The following is a 13,099-nucleotide window of genomic DNA, read 5'->3' as shown; positions in this document are numbered from 1 at the left end:
CCGGGGCTTCGAGGAATGGGAATATGCCCACCAGAAACGTCCATGAAGCTAGTTACCGGGGAGGATTTGTAGAAGAGAGCAGCGCCTGGGGTGGGGGTGGGGGGAGCGAACAGGCTTTGTGACCGGGGGTTTGTGACCCGGATCTCTACTGACTTTTACTGACTGAGCCCCCACAAGGACATCCCAGCAGCAAATGCAGCTCTGCTGGGGTCAGGCAGACCCTCAGAGCCGTGGAGACACGTCCTCAAGTCACACCGGGATCATCACAACATGGTTTATTTCCTGAGTGTTTTCAACGTGGACTCCGTCGCAGGAGGTTTCCACCTAGAATTTCGTGGGATTTTCAACCTTCCCGAGGAAGAGGACAGCCTCTGTGGCTCTCCTGACCAGCAGCAGCAAGAAGGACCGATTGAAGCGCACGACGGTGTGAGAGGGGCCATCCTTGGAGCGGACTGTGAGCTTGGTGGCCGTGGCCACTGCAGCTTCGGTGCCCTCCTCACTGACGTCCAGCACAGCTTTGTGGGTGGCCTGCCAAGGGAAAAACAGACGTCAGCGGTCCCCATGGAGGCACCTCTACTTCACTGAGCTTTGGGGTTCTGCCTGGGGACGGTGATGCCCCCCTCCAGGGGCCTCCAGCTCACTGCTCCCGGTGCCGGGCACAGGGTGGGCAACTGCCACTGATACTGGTCAACTGGGCCCCTACACGTGGAGTCGGGTTACAAATGCGCACCGGGAAGCCTAGGGTCGAGTCCCAGTTCTGCCACTTTATTGTCGCGAACGTTACTTAGGGGCTCCTGCCTTCACTTTCCAAATCTCTGAAAGGGTCATTGTCATGGCGTATTTCCCACAAGGTCATGGGGTGAATTAAGGGAGACGCAAAGTACGGGAACAATGTATGACCGCACCGTAGCCCTGGAGACGCAGGGCGGTGTTATTATATACCGGATCCCCTCTGGGTCTTCTAGCGAAGAGACTTCACCAGGGGCTCTTGTCCTCCCAAGCTTCAGGGGGCCTGAGAACTCCAGACGATTACAGTCATTATTGTTCATATGTGCACATAAACACATACTGGGAAAAGGACCGTTACGCTCAGCAGATTTCACTGTGACCTCTGTATTCTTTCCCCCAACACATGACAAAGGCTCCCTTCAGTGACCCAGGACCACTTCTGACCATTCTGATCTATTACCAAGATACATTTTTCCGTCAGGGATCAGAAACCGCCATGCAGACAAGGACCAGACCTCTCGTAAGAGCAGGGGGCACACAGGGTACCTGGAAGGCTCCCTCTCACTAAAAGGGGTGCTCACGGCTCAGCTCCAGCTGATGGATTCTATGTAGGGGTTTGGGCTCATGGTTGCCGTGTGGGAACTGGACTCAGTGATTTCTTTCAAGACAGTCAGAAATCTATACTTTGAGGTACAATATCTTACATATTAGAAATTGGCTCTCTTTTTCTTTTTAACACTGCAGGCCAAACACAGCATATCTATAGGATACGAATGGCCCATGGGCAGCCAATTAGGCCTCAGTGTGAGGCCCTAGGCTTCAGGGTGGTGAGGTCAAATGGCAGGTTGGACACCTGCTCATCTGTAATAGGTCTCGAGGTAAAAGTGTTGTCCTCCCAGGAGAAATCTGATTTTCAAGGAACGGTAGTTGGATCTTAGGAACATTTGTTGGAAGAGGGATAAAAGTTGCCTGTGTATCAGAGTGATGATGGCCATAAAGCCACAGGCCTGGCAGCCTTGAAATTCAGCCCTACTTCTGCCATAGAGAGGTCACTTTCCCTCTTGGGGGTCTATGTTTCCGTATCAGTGAGATGTGAGGGCTCGATTAGTCAGTCGCTATAGACCCTTCCAGCTCGAGCAAATGTTCTCATGGACCAGCTCACTTTGGAAAGCTGCAGGAAGTCTCTCCTTGTGATTCCAGAAAAATCAGCATTTTTATCAAAGGCATCCCGGATGCCCATCTTCGGGAGGATGGTTTCCAGGTCATAGGAGGCAGAAATGGAGAATTTTGGAATGAACACCTCTATCCACCTGTGGAGATGGGGAAAAGAAAAAGGTGAGGTCACAAGCCCCTTGGTCTCTATCTCTGCTTCTGGGTGGCATTTTGGGAGACTCTGTTCTTCTAGCTATTCCTGGTTGCTGCTAAAGTAGTCAACACATCCCAGACGACCAACCCAGCTTGCTCTGGAGGTAAGCCCCCTGGATGAGCAGCTCTAGCCCCATAGATGAATAAGAAGGAACGGGGCCCTGTAGTAAAGTAGGGACAGAGCATAGACGGGGGCCCAGCAAGGGAGCCCATGCCCGCGACCCATGGGGGACACCAGGCGGTGACGGAAGCGTGTCTGCCATCTCCCCCAGCCCTTCCTGAGACAAACCCTGCTAAGTGCTGGGAGCAGCAGAGTCCAGTAGAACTTTCTGCAAGGTTGGAAATATTCTGTTAGTGCTGACCAGTAGGTTAGCCACGAGGAGCTCGTGGTTATCGAGCACTTTGAACGTGGCTCGTGCCAATGAAGGAAAAAAAAATGTAGTTTCACTAATTTTAATTCATTTAAATTTTTTTTAAAGATTTTATTTATTTATTTGAGAGAGAGAGAATGAGAGACAGAGAGCATGAGAGGGAGGAGGGTCAGAGGGAGAAGCAGACTCCCTGCCGAGCAGGGAGCCCAATGTGGGACTCGATCCTGGGACTCCAGGATCATGACCTGAGCCGAAGGCAGTCGCTTAACCAACTGAGCCACCCAGGCACCCTAATTCATTTAAATTTAAATAACTACATGGGGCTAGTAGATGGACAGCACAACCCTGGAGTTCAGCATAACTTTTTTTCTTCCTCTGCAATGGTTTCCCTGAACCAAGAATGAATAGCCCGCATTTACTGAGCATTTACTATGTGTCAGGCACGTCCCAGGCACATTCATGAGCTTCATTTCCATTTTAAAGATGTTAAGAGTTAGTTTTAGTACTTTACCCGAGGTCATGTACTTGGTAAGTCACAGAAATGAAAGCACAGAAGTGCTGGATGGACCCTGACGTCCTCATCGATGAGCATCTAGCACAATGGACAGCTCTCTCTTCCCTGTTACGGTGCCCTGCGCTGGCCTGGCCATCTCCTCCCTGCTCTGTCTGCAGCTCTTCACACACTGCCCCCTGCCCCAGCCTCTGTGTTGCCTCTTCTGTCCAACCATGGCTGCAGTCAGAGAGGAAACCTATGAAGCATCCTGCAGTGTTCCTTGATTCCCAGCTACGCCTCTTTGCCAGTGCTGCTTCCTTTCCAAGCCTGTATGTCCTAGCTGTAGCCTCACGTCCTACCTATGCTCCTGACTCAAATGCACTACCTCCGTGAAGCCTTCCATGGATCCCAGCTGAAAGCGAACTCTCTTTGCTCAGAAGCTCCTCAGCACACTGCCTGCCTTCTGCTGAGGCACTGATCTTTGTCTTCTTGAATTACAGTTATCCCTGATCCTGTCTTTTGTCTCCTCCTGGCTGTGGGCACCTTGGAATGGTGCCGACAAGGCCAAGAAAATATTGCTAAGAGATTATACGTAAGACTTTGACATTCTTTTTAATCTTATGGTTAATATCCTTTTGATAGTCTCCATAATCGTTACAGAACGAATAATAATCTTACCTATTAGCTAACATTATCGAATGCATACGCTCTTCCTGGCACTGTTCTAAGCACTTTATAAATAGTAACTTGTTTTATCTTTTCAACAACTTCTCGGTTGAGTAATAGTGTTATCCTCACTTTCTAGGTGAGCATTAGTGCTTTTTATGCTTGTTTATTTTTATGGAATCATTCCATGGAATTTAATATCCAATCGGCTGCTTGAGTGAGTTCTGCTAGCAGGGAATCGCTACAATGACATAATAGTGTTGCGGGAACATATTAGCTACATATTAGCCTTGGACAATTCACCTCCCATTTTAGAGCCTCTACTTCCTTACCTGTGGATGGGGGTGATAGCATTCTTCACCTGTCAGGTGATTGTGAAGTTCCCTATCCAGCAGGTGCTCAGCTGGCATTCAACAACTGCTATCATGGTCTTTCCCCCCATCCTTGGAGGTATCCCATCACCCGCCTCAGACCCCAGGAGACTGACACAGATTCCCACCTCTTCTGGAGTAAGTGGCTCCATTTCCTCAGCATCCTGGCTGACAAGGCCTGTTCCAGCTGCCCCATCTTGCCCTGGCCAGGGAGAACAAAGAAGGCCACAATGTCTCCACTGTAGTCCATCTGCAGCACAGAGCAGTTCAGCTCTGAATCCACTCCAAAAGCAAACTGTTCTACCTGATGCATCATTGGGACCTTCACAGTGGTCCTCTTGCCCACCAGGAATGGGGAGCTCTTCCTCGTATATCCTGGGTTAAAGGGCTTCTCCCACTTGGCTAGCACAAAGAGAAAAGAGAGGTCTTTAGGTCTAAGTATAGTCAGTGAGGTGAAGACAGCAAAAATGATGAAGTAAGGATCTCTGAAAACTCGCTCCTCCATAAAAACAATGAGACAAAACCACCCACAATGGTCTGAATTAACTTCCTTAGAACTCTAGAAATTAACCAAACTCTTTCAGCAAATTAGGGAATAGTTTATTAAAGGGAAGCAGCTAAATCTTGGTAAGAAAGTGAGCTTTGTGGTATTTTAACTTGCCCTAGTTCCATTTTTCTTGTCCTGGCTCTTCAATAATAGCCTTGAAAAATAAGAGCCTGCATTTGCAGTGAAAGCCAGCAGGCTGGCAGCCACTGAAGGGGAAAAAATAGGGCTGGAATACTTTCAAAGACTCATTCCCAAAGAACTGTTATTTGACCCGTCCTGTGCTTCCCTGGAAGGCATCCCTCGAAAAATTGTCTGTATTTGATCTGATTTGGAGTTCAACCAATGCAAAAAGCCCATTCCTCAGAGGAAATTAGTAAAAACAGTCACAGGTGGTGATAAATTTTGCAGCTGCTGGAGGCTGTAGATAACAGTTGAGGCAAACAACAGATTAATCAAAAAGGTTAACAGGAGAGGCTGGGGGCAAATAATAGTTGGGGCAAACAACAGATTAATCAAAAAGTTAACAAGACAGGCTGGGGGCAGGGGTGGCATCTGACAGAGTAAGGACCTCTGAATATTTCCCCTTCCATTAGGACAATGAGAAACACTGGCAAAGATATTCAGAATCAACTTTTTTGGAACTCTGGAAATTAACCAAAGGCTTGCAGCAACCGGGGAGTTAATTCAAGAAAAATGGCTGAATCTCAATAAGAACAGTCAACTTCACGGTTATTTTAACTTGTGAGAGTCCCACCCTCTACTCTCCAGCTCTGCAGTAGCCTTGAAAAATAGCAGCCTGTATTCCCAATATCATCGGGAGAAGAATTTTCAGAGACTTATTTTCAAACAATTACTATTACTTGACCTCTCTGGTAGTTATCTGGAAGACCCCACTTACAAGGTTGATTGGGGCTCATTCAGTGCTTAAAGCCTTCTTCCCAAGGGGTTGGAAGTTTTTGTTAGAAACAGTTATAGGCAAGTGTTTTGTTTCATGTTGTCTGGATGAGGATAATAGATGGGACAAACCACAGAGTGATCAAAAATTCTGAAAGGAAAAGCTGAGGAATAAGATGTCCATAGGAGCTTTGGAAAGTGCCCCTATATCTTGGGCATTTAGAGGCTGTGTGCAAATTTGAGAAAAAATATGAGAAGGCTGTAAGTTCCTACTTATGGCTGACCTTGAGGGTCTGCATAGACAGAAAGTGAAGACTGAGTCAGAGTTATAAACTGCTTGGCTGAGTGTTGATGGCACACTCCACCATGCACACAAAAGCCCTCAGCAAAGACGAGGAGATTTACTTATTCTAGACACATACGAAATCTCTGCCCAATCATAGCTAAGTACTTAACTAACCAAGAAGACACTTCGGTGGCCACACATCACAAAGTATAGACTTTATATTTTTCTAAGATTTTATTTATTTATTTGACAGAGAGATAGAGAGAGAGCACAGATAGGCAGAGTGGCAGGCAGAGGGAGAGGGAGAAGCAGGCTCTCCACTGAGAAGGGAGCCCAATGCGGGGCTCGATCCCAGGACCTTGGGATCATGACCTGAGCTGAGGGCAGATGCTTAACTGACTGAGGCACCCAGGTGCCCCAAAGTATAGACTTTAAATAATTAATTCAGAAAAATCACTAAACAACAACTATTGCAACAAGCAAAAACAATCAGTCCTTGGAAGGGGGAGAATCTGATTTTCAGAGTTGTCACATTACATAATCTTAAAAATCCAGCTTTTACAAAAGAAAAAAGTATGAGACATAAGAAGGAAGTATGGACCAAACAATCTACTAATATCAAAAATAAAAGAAGGAACAGTGCCATAGATCTTATGGACATTAAAAGGAAAATAAAGGAATACTACGAACAATACTATGCCCACAAATTTGATAACCTAGGTAAGATATTCCAATTTGCCAAAACTTATATAAGAAGAAATAGACAATATGAATAGGCCTATATCTATCAAAGAAATTGACAATAATTAATAACCTTCCAAAGCAGGAAACACCAGGTCCAGATGGATTCACTAGTGAATCCTACCAAACATTTAAGGAAGAAATTATACCAATTCTTTACAATGTCTTTCAGAGGATAGAAGCAGAGAAAATACTTCCTAACTTGTTCTATGAAGCCAGCGTTACTTTAATACCAAATCAGACAAAGGCATTGCAAGAAAGGAAAACTACAGACAAAGATCTGTCATGGACATAGATGCAAAAATGCTCCACAAAATATTAGCCATCAGATTTGATAATGTATAAAAATAATTACATACCATAACCAAATGGGGTTTATCCCAGGTTTGTAAGGCTGGTTCAACATTTGAAAATAAATTAATATAATCCATCATCAAGAAGCTAAGCAAGAAAAATTAATCATATCAATAGATGAAGCAAAAGCATTTGACAAAATCCAACACCCATTCATAATAAAAATTCTCAGTAAACTTGGAATAAAGGGGAACGTCTTTAATTTGATTAAAAATATCTACGAAAAGCCTATAGCTAACATCATATTTAATGGTGAGAAACTCAAAGCTTTTCCACTAAAGTCAGGTATAATACAAGGATGCCCCCTAGAGCCACTCCATTTCAGTATTTTACTGGACGTTCTAGCTAATGCAATAAGACAAGAAAAAGAAATAAAAAGTATACAGATTGGAAAGGAAGAAATAAAACTGTCTTTGTTCACAGATGACATGATCGTCTATGTAGAAATTCCAAGAGTCAACAAACAAAAGAACTCCTGGAACTAGTAAGTGATTATAGCAAAGTTGCAGGATACAAGGTTAATATGCAAAAGTCAAATGCTTTTCCATATGCCATCAATGAACAAGTGGAATTTGAAATAAAAAACACAATACCATTTACATTTGCATCCAAAAAAATACCTAGGTATAACTCTAGCAAAATATGTATAAGATCGATATGAAGAAAATTATAAAACTCTGATGAATGAAATCAAAGAACTAAATGAATGGAAAGATATTCCATGTTCATGAATAGAAAGACTCAATATTATTACGATGTCAGTTCTTCTCAACTTGATCTATAGATTCAATGCAACCCAATCAATATCCTAACAAATTATATTATCAATATTAACAAACTAATACTAAGGTTTATATCAAAAAACAAAAGATCCAGAATAAGCAACACAGTATTGAAGGAGAAGAACAAAGTTGGAGGACTGACAAAAACCAATTTCAAGATTTACTATAAAGCTACAGTACTCAAGACAGTGTGGTATTGGTGAAGAATAAACAAACGGATCAATGGAACAAAGAGAGAGCTTACAAATAGACCCATGTAAATATAGTCAACTGATATTTGACAAAGGAGTAAAAGCACAAAGGAGTGGAACAAATATAATCTTTTCAACAAATGGTGTTGGGACAACTGGCATTCATATGCAAAGAAAAAAAAGAATCTAGACACATACTTTACATCTTTCACTAAAATTAATTCAAAATGGATCACAGACCTAAAGGTAAAACACAAAACTATAAAACAGCTAGAAGATAATAGAGGAGAAAAACTAGATGATCTTGGGCATGGCAATAATTTTTAGATGTAACACCAAAGGCATGATCCATGAAAGAAATCACCGATGAGCTGAACTTCATTAAAATCTAAAATTCTGCTCTGTGAAAGACAATGTCAAGAGAATGAAAAGCCAAGCGACCGACTAGGAGAAAATATGCATCTGATAAGACTGTTATCCAAAATATACAAAGAACTCTTAAAACTTAGATAAGAAAACAAATAACTTAATTTAAAAAAGTGGGCCAAAAACTTTGACAGATGCATCATGAAAGAAGATATGCAGATGGCAGATAAACATGAAAAGATGCTCCATATCGTATGTCATCAGGGAAATGCAAATTAAAATAAGCACAACACACCCATTCAAACGGCCCAAATCTGGAACACTGACAATACCAAATGCTGCCGAGGACGTGAAGCAACAGGGACTCACACACTGCTGGTGGGAATGCAAAATAGTACAGCTACTTTGGAGGACAGTCTGGTGGTTTCTTTCCAAACCAAACACACTCTTGCCATACAATCCTGCAAGCATGTTCCTTGGTATGAGGAATTGGAAACTATGTCCACACAAATCCTTGCACGTATTATATGATTCTATTTATAGAAAATGTCCAGAATGGGCAAATCTATAGAGACAGAAAGTAGATTAATTACTTATTTCTGGGGGAAGAGCAGAAATGAAGTGAGTGTTCGTGGATAGGGAGTCTCTTTCTGAGGTGATGAAAATGTTCTGGAATTACATAGTGGAGGTATTTGCACAACTTGTGGATGTACCAAAATCCAAACCCACTGAACTGTGCAATTTAACTTGGCGGATTTTGTGGTAGGTGAATTATATTTCAATAAAAAAAATAAGATTAAATTAAATGGAACAATGTATATAGAGCTCAGGAGACTTGGAAGGGGCTCACGGCATATTAATTCTTTTCGCTTCCCCTCCCTCCTTGCAGAATGGATAGGTAAATGGGTGGGAAGGTGAACGGGCGGATAGAAGGAAAGATAAATGGGGGAGGGATGAATGGCAGGAGGGAGAAAGGAAGGGAAGGAGAGAGAGGGGAAGGATGGAGGGTTGATACAGTAGTGACGATTCTGCTGAAGTTGGCTCTATCATCATCCAGCCGGTTAGCACAGAGACTCACACACATTAGGCACTCAATACACGATGGATGTTTTAAAGCAACATGCCCAGGATCATGGAACAAGTAAGGGGCAGAGGTAGAATTCAGACCCAGTGCTGTCTGACTTCAAAGCCCATGTCCATTCTGCTGCAGCACAGTGTTTTTGTAAACTGTAAAGCTCTAGACGGATGCCCGGGTGTTGTGAATGGCAGTCATCCTGGCCTGTCTGCACTTCTACACCTCTAAAAGTGCTCTGGCCTTTGGATTTGCCTCTGAAGCTGGGTTGTCAGAGAACTCTGTGTCCCTCCTCGAAACCTTCGGGAGGCAACCAGGGCAGCTGCTGGTAGCAAGAGATGAGGCCCTTACTCACAAGCTACTTTCCAGAAGATTTTCCCCATGGGCTGCCCACTGAGCCCAAAGTCAGTCCCTCAGGGCACATAACCAGGCTATCCAAAGTCAGAGCTGAACGAGCCTCCATCATAATCGATCGACTGAAGCTAAGAGAGGAAACAGGATGTAGCCACAGTCATGCAGCCAGCCAGTTAACATGCCTGGTCCAAATTCAGACTTCCCATTATCTGACTGTGCTGTCTAGGGTTTGTTTAGCTTGCTTATTCAACTGGGGGGAAAAAAAAGAAACAACATTAAAGTCAAAATCAACCTCTCAGAGCCTTACCTTTAAAGAAAATGTGGTTCACCAGAACCATGACTGTCAGAGGTTCAAGGCCTTGGATTAAGTCTACGACCTTCCCTTCGGTCTCCTTCTCCACATAGCTGTTGATCTGCTCCCGGGCAGTGGAGGTGCTTGAGAAATCTGTAGAAAAGACTTTCGACTCATACAGCCTCTTGATGTTGTCCAAGAAATTTGTCTGCAGCCACAGCTCCTTTTTGATGAAGAGGACACTCCCCATCCTCAGGTCCAGGTCTTTGCTGGGGGCTCTGAGCGACTGGAGCAGGTGCTGGAAAGCCTGGTGGATGGCGGGCTCTGGCACGTGTGTGAGGTTGAACCCCAGGCTCTGGAGGATCTGGGTCTTGGTGGCTGAGCGGGCCCCGAGGGAGAGCATGGCCAGGGAAGTGGAGACACTCAGTGGGGAGAAGAAGACATTCTGGTCCGGAGTCTTCAAAACCAGCCTCCGGTATAGGCGGAAGGCAAAGTTGGTGTTGCTGGAAGACAGCCCGGAGGTGGCGGTGCTCCTTGGGGAGGACAGGCAGGAGAATCCTTTGCTGGGGTCCCTGGGTGGGGGCACACAGTGGATTGCAGCACAGATGCTGACAATGAGGAACACTCGATAAAAGGCAGATGCCATTTTGGAACGAAGTAAGTCTGCAAGAGAGGAAAGAACCATCAAGGGAGGGTGAGCCGAGCGTCTGGCCCCCGAATCGGAGATCTTGCAACACTCCACCCCATTTGAGATAGAATGGGGACATGAGGGATGGTTAACAGGGCAGTTCACTCAAGCAATCTCATTGGCTCTCCTGAAGGAGATGCAGATATTATTGTTGTCTTTAGCTTTCAAACAAGTAAACAGGCCTCAGAGACATTGTGTCATTGACCTCAGGCCACCCAGCTAGTTTGTGTTCCGTCTGGGATTCAAAGTCAGGTCTTAAATCCTGAATCTCAGCTCCCACGCTCTTTGCTGTTTCTGCTTCGTAGGCTTCTTATTCAGAGAGGAAGACAGTGGAACCAGACTGCAAATTCCCAGTCGTAGCAGCCACAGGTGTCCTCTTCCCCCTCAGAGATCCCTCCAGATATTCTTGGTCCCTTTTGTGTTGAATGATCCTTTCCTTGCCGTGGCTGCCCACCCCCAGCCACAGGCATTTGCTGGCAATGTTGATGTCCCTCAACAGGCTGTCCTGGGACCGCAGTCCTCGGGGGCCTTGAGCACAGGTGCCTAGTTGCTGGTGGGTTGCTGGCTCTAGCCTCCACCGCCTGCCCCCTGCATGCCTCATCCGGCTAGACTGAAGCACCAGGAGCATTTTGGATTAAGTGAGCTGGTGGCAGGTGGAAATACCAGTCGTTTTAGAGCGGGACAGGGCTGGGCTTGCATCTGACTCTGATGCTCACGATGGGCAAGTTTTAGCTTCTCTGGACTTCGGTTTTCCTTTTCTGCTCTGGGAGGATGGTCTGTACCTTATCTAGTTATTCAGAGGATCAAGTGTGATGAGGCCACCGGTCTCCATCAGGACAGTCCGAAGATCAAAGCCACGCTCCCAACAACCTCTTGGTTGAAACTCAATTTATGTAAATTGAGTAATACTTGATCACACCAGATGTGATTAAAATCAGAAGGAACTATACAAAGAATCTTTTTGCCAAATGAGTCATTCTTTTGGGAAACTGCGAATCTGTCCCCTTTGCCATTTATCTAATTGGGTGATTTTTGTTTTGTAGGCAGGGGAGTGTGAGGCGGGCTGCAGAGACGGGGCCACCGGCAGGAGGTGCAGACTTGATTCTGCCCGTGGGATCCACGGAGGGGATGCAGAGGAGCACCTCCATTCCAAAGGAATTTCCAAGGACTGTTCTGGGAGCCACGCGTGTCCGTCACTGCTCCCCCCGCCCCGGGCACAGTGCCCCGGGTAGGAGCGGCAGGAGAAGCTTGGTGCACTGTCCTGAGCGGAAGGGCGTTTACACCAGTGTGGAAGGGACTCAAGGAGAGAGGCACTTGGGACAAAAAGCCCAAGTTTCTCCTATTTGATGAACCCCGTGACAGGCGGAGGGTGCTCAAAACGCCGTGCAAGAATGTGGGGTCTGTAAGGACAGCTCTGATGGGCGGAGGGGCCTGCTGGGTTAGCGTGGGGTCGTGTCAAAGCGGAAACCACGGGCCCAACATGCTCTCACTTACACCGAGTTCCCAACAGGGCTGAAAACCTCATCCAACTGCAGGTTCCGCCTCTACCCAGTCAGTCAGGAATCTCTCCATCAGGCCAGTGAGTCGGCCACGTGGGCCCTCCATCCCCCCCCAAGGGAGATGAGGTCATCTGTGTGGGAAGACCCCTTGCCTTTCCCTCTAGGGCAAAACGCCTGGCCTGGAACACTCTCTTTTGTTTGCCAATAACGTCCTTGCCAAACCCCCTTTCTATGAAAACTTGCCATTTTGTACACCTCCTCGGAGCGCCCCTCTGTTTGCTGCCCGAGTCATGTGTCATTTAATAAAACCAATCAGACCTTTAACTTTTCCTTGGTGGGCCTGTCATTCCCAGGAGCAGTGCTTGAGCTCGACAGTCAGCCAGGGGCCAGAGCCTCTGCAAGACCAGCACTCTCCTGCACGACCACGATCTGGGTAAAGAATGGCAGCCTCGCGCGCCCACCTTTTCATCCTGTCCTCCCAGGCCTGGCTTCACCGCCCCCTGACTCCTGCCCCGTCTGTGAAAGGGGGTGGCCCCGAGGAAGAAGGAACACAGTCTGTGTACCACCCAGCATGGTGTCGGGCCCGCAGAGAGCCTGAGGTCAAAGCTGCTTCTCCCTCGTGGCTGTTTGTGCTTTGTGTCCCTCACTTGGAAGCAGGGTGAAGGGGCAGGCCTGCCCTTGGGTATTCCTGACCGTGGGAAGGGACGGGGCTGAGGGCAGAGAACGCCAGCCACGCCGGAGGGGGAAGGGAGGCACCGCAGGACATCGGGGGCCTGTATCCCTCTCGGGGTGGGTGGGGGTGGGAGTGGGGCTCCCGGGGCACCTGCTAACGCTGGCTGTACCTCCCAGAGGATCCACACCCCCACCAGCAGGCACGGCCTGGCCAGAGGGCGTCTGACTCCATGCCCCAAGTCCTGGGCTGAGCAGGGGAGACCGGCCTGGACCAGTAGCCCTTCAGGCAGTCCGCTAGTGAGTGTCCTGGCCCCTCGTGGCCCTGGCCTTCATGTGGCCTTAGGCGAGCCGCTGCTTCTCTCTGGG

General features: G+C 46.7%; 1 protein-coding gene across 1 annotated transcript; it reads right to left on the bottom strand.

The window, feature by feature from the left end:
* Positions 1-260: 260 nt before the first annotated feature.
* LOC102747698 (serpin A9) lies at positions 261-10,573 on the bottom strand. The gene is made up of 4 exons (XM_006743576.3): positions 9,890-10,573; positions 4,124-4,397; positions 1,892-2,039; positions 261-528 (listed from the first exon to the last, which is right to left on the bottom strand). Exons 1-4 carry the CDS (start codon positions 10,557-10,559, stop codon positions 325-327), a joined length of 1,296 nt encoding a protein of 431 aa, XP_006743639.3. The 5' UTR covers positions 10,560-10,573; the 3' UTR covers positions 261-324.
* Between the last annotated feature and the right edge of the window lie 2,526 nt (positions 10,574-13,099).

Source organism: Leptonychotes weddellii, chromosome 9, assembly GCF_054177405.1.
Source record: "Leptonychotes weddellii isolate Sample4059 chromosome 9, ASM5417740v2, whole genome shotgun sequence".
In the NCBI taxonomy this organism is placed as follows: domain Eukaryota; kingdom Metazoa; phylum Chordata; class Mammalia; order Carnivora; family Phocidae; genus Leptonychotes; species Leptonychotes weddellii.
This window is presented reverse-complemented; position numbering and strand designations above follow the sequence as displayed.

What these genes read in the sequence shown, in the direction of transcription:
- LOC102747698 (XM_006743576.3), bottom strand. Translation starts at nt 10,559, where the DNA reads ATGGTTCTTTCCTCTCTTGCAGACTTACTTCGTTCCAAAATGGCATCT. An exon ending in GAACCACATTTTCTTTAAAG is followed by an intron (nt 4,398 to 9,889) that starts GTAAGGCTCTGA and finishes TCTTTGTGCTAG; the next exon opens with CCAAGTGGGAGAAGCCCTTT. An exon ending in ACTTCCTGCAGCTTTCCAAA is followed by an intron (nt 529 to 1,891) that starts GTGAGCTGGTCC and finishes TTCCCTTGGCAG; the next exon opens with GCCACCCACAAAGCTGTGCT.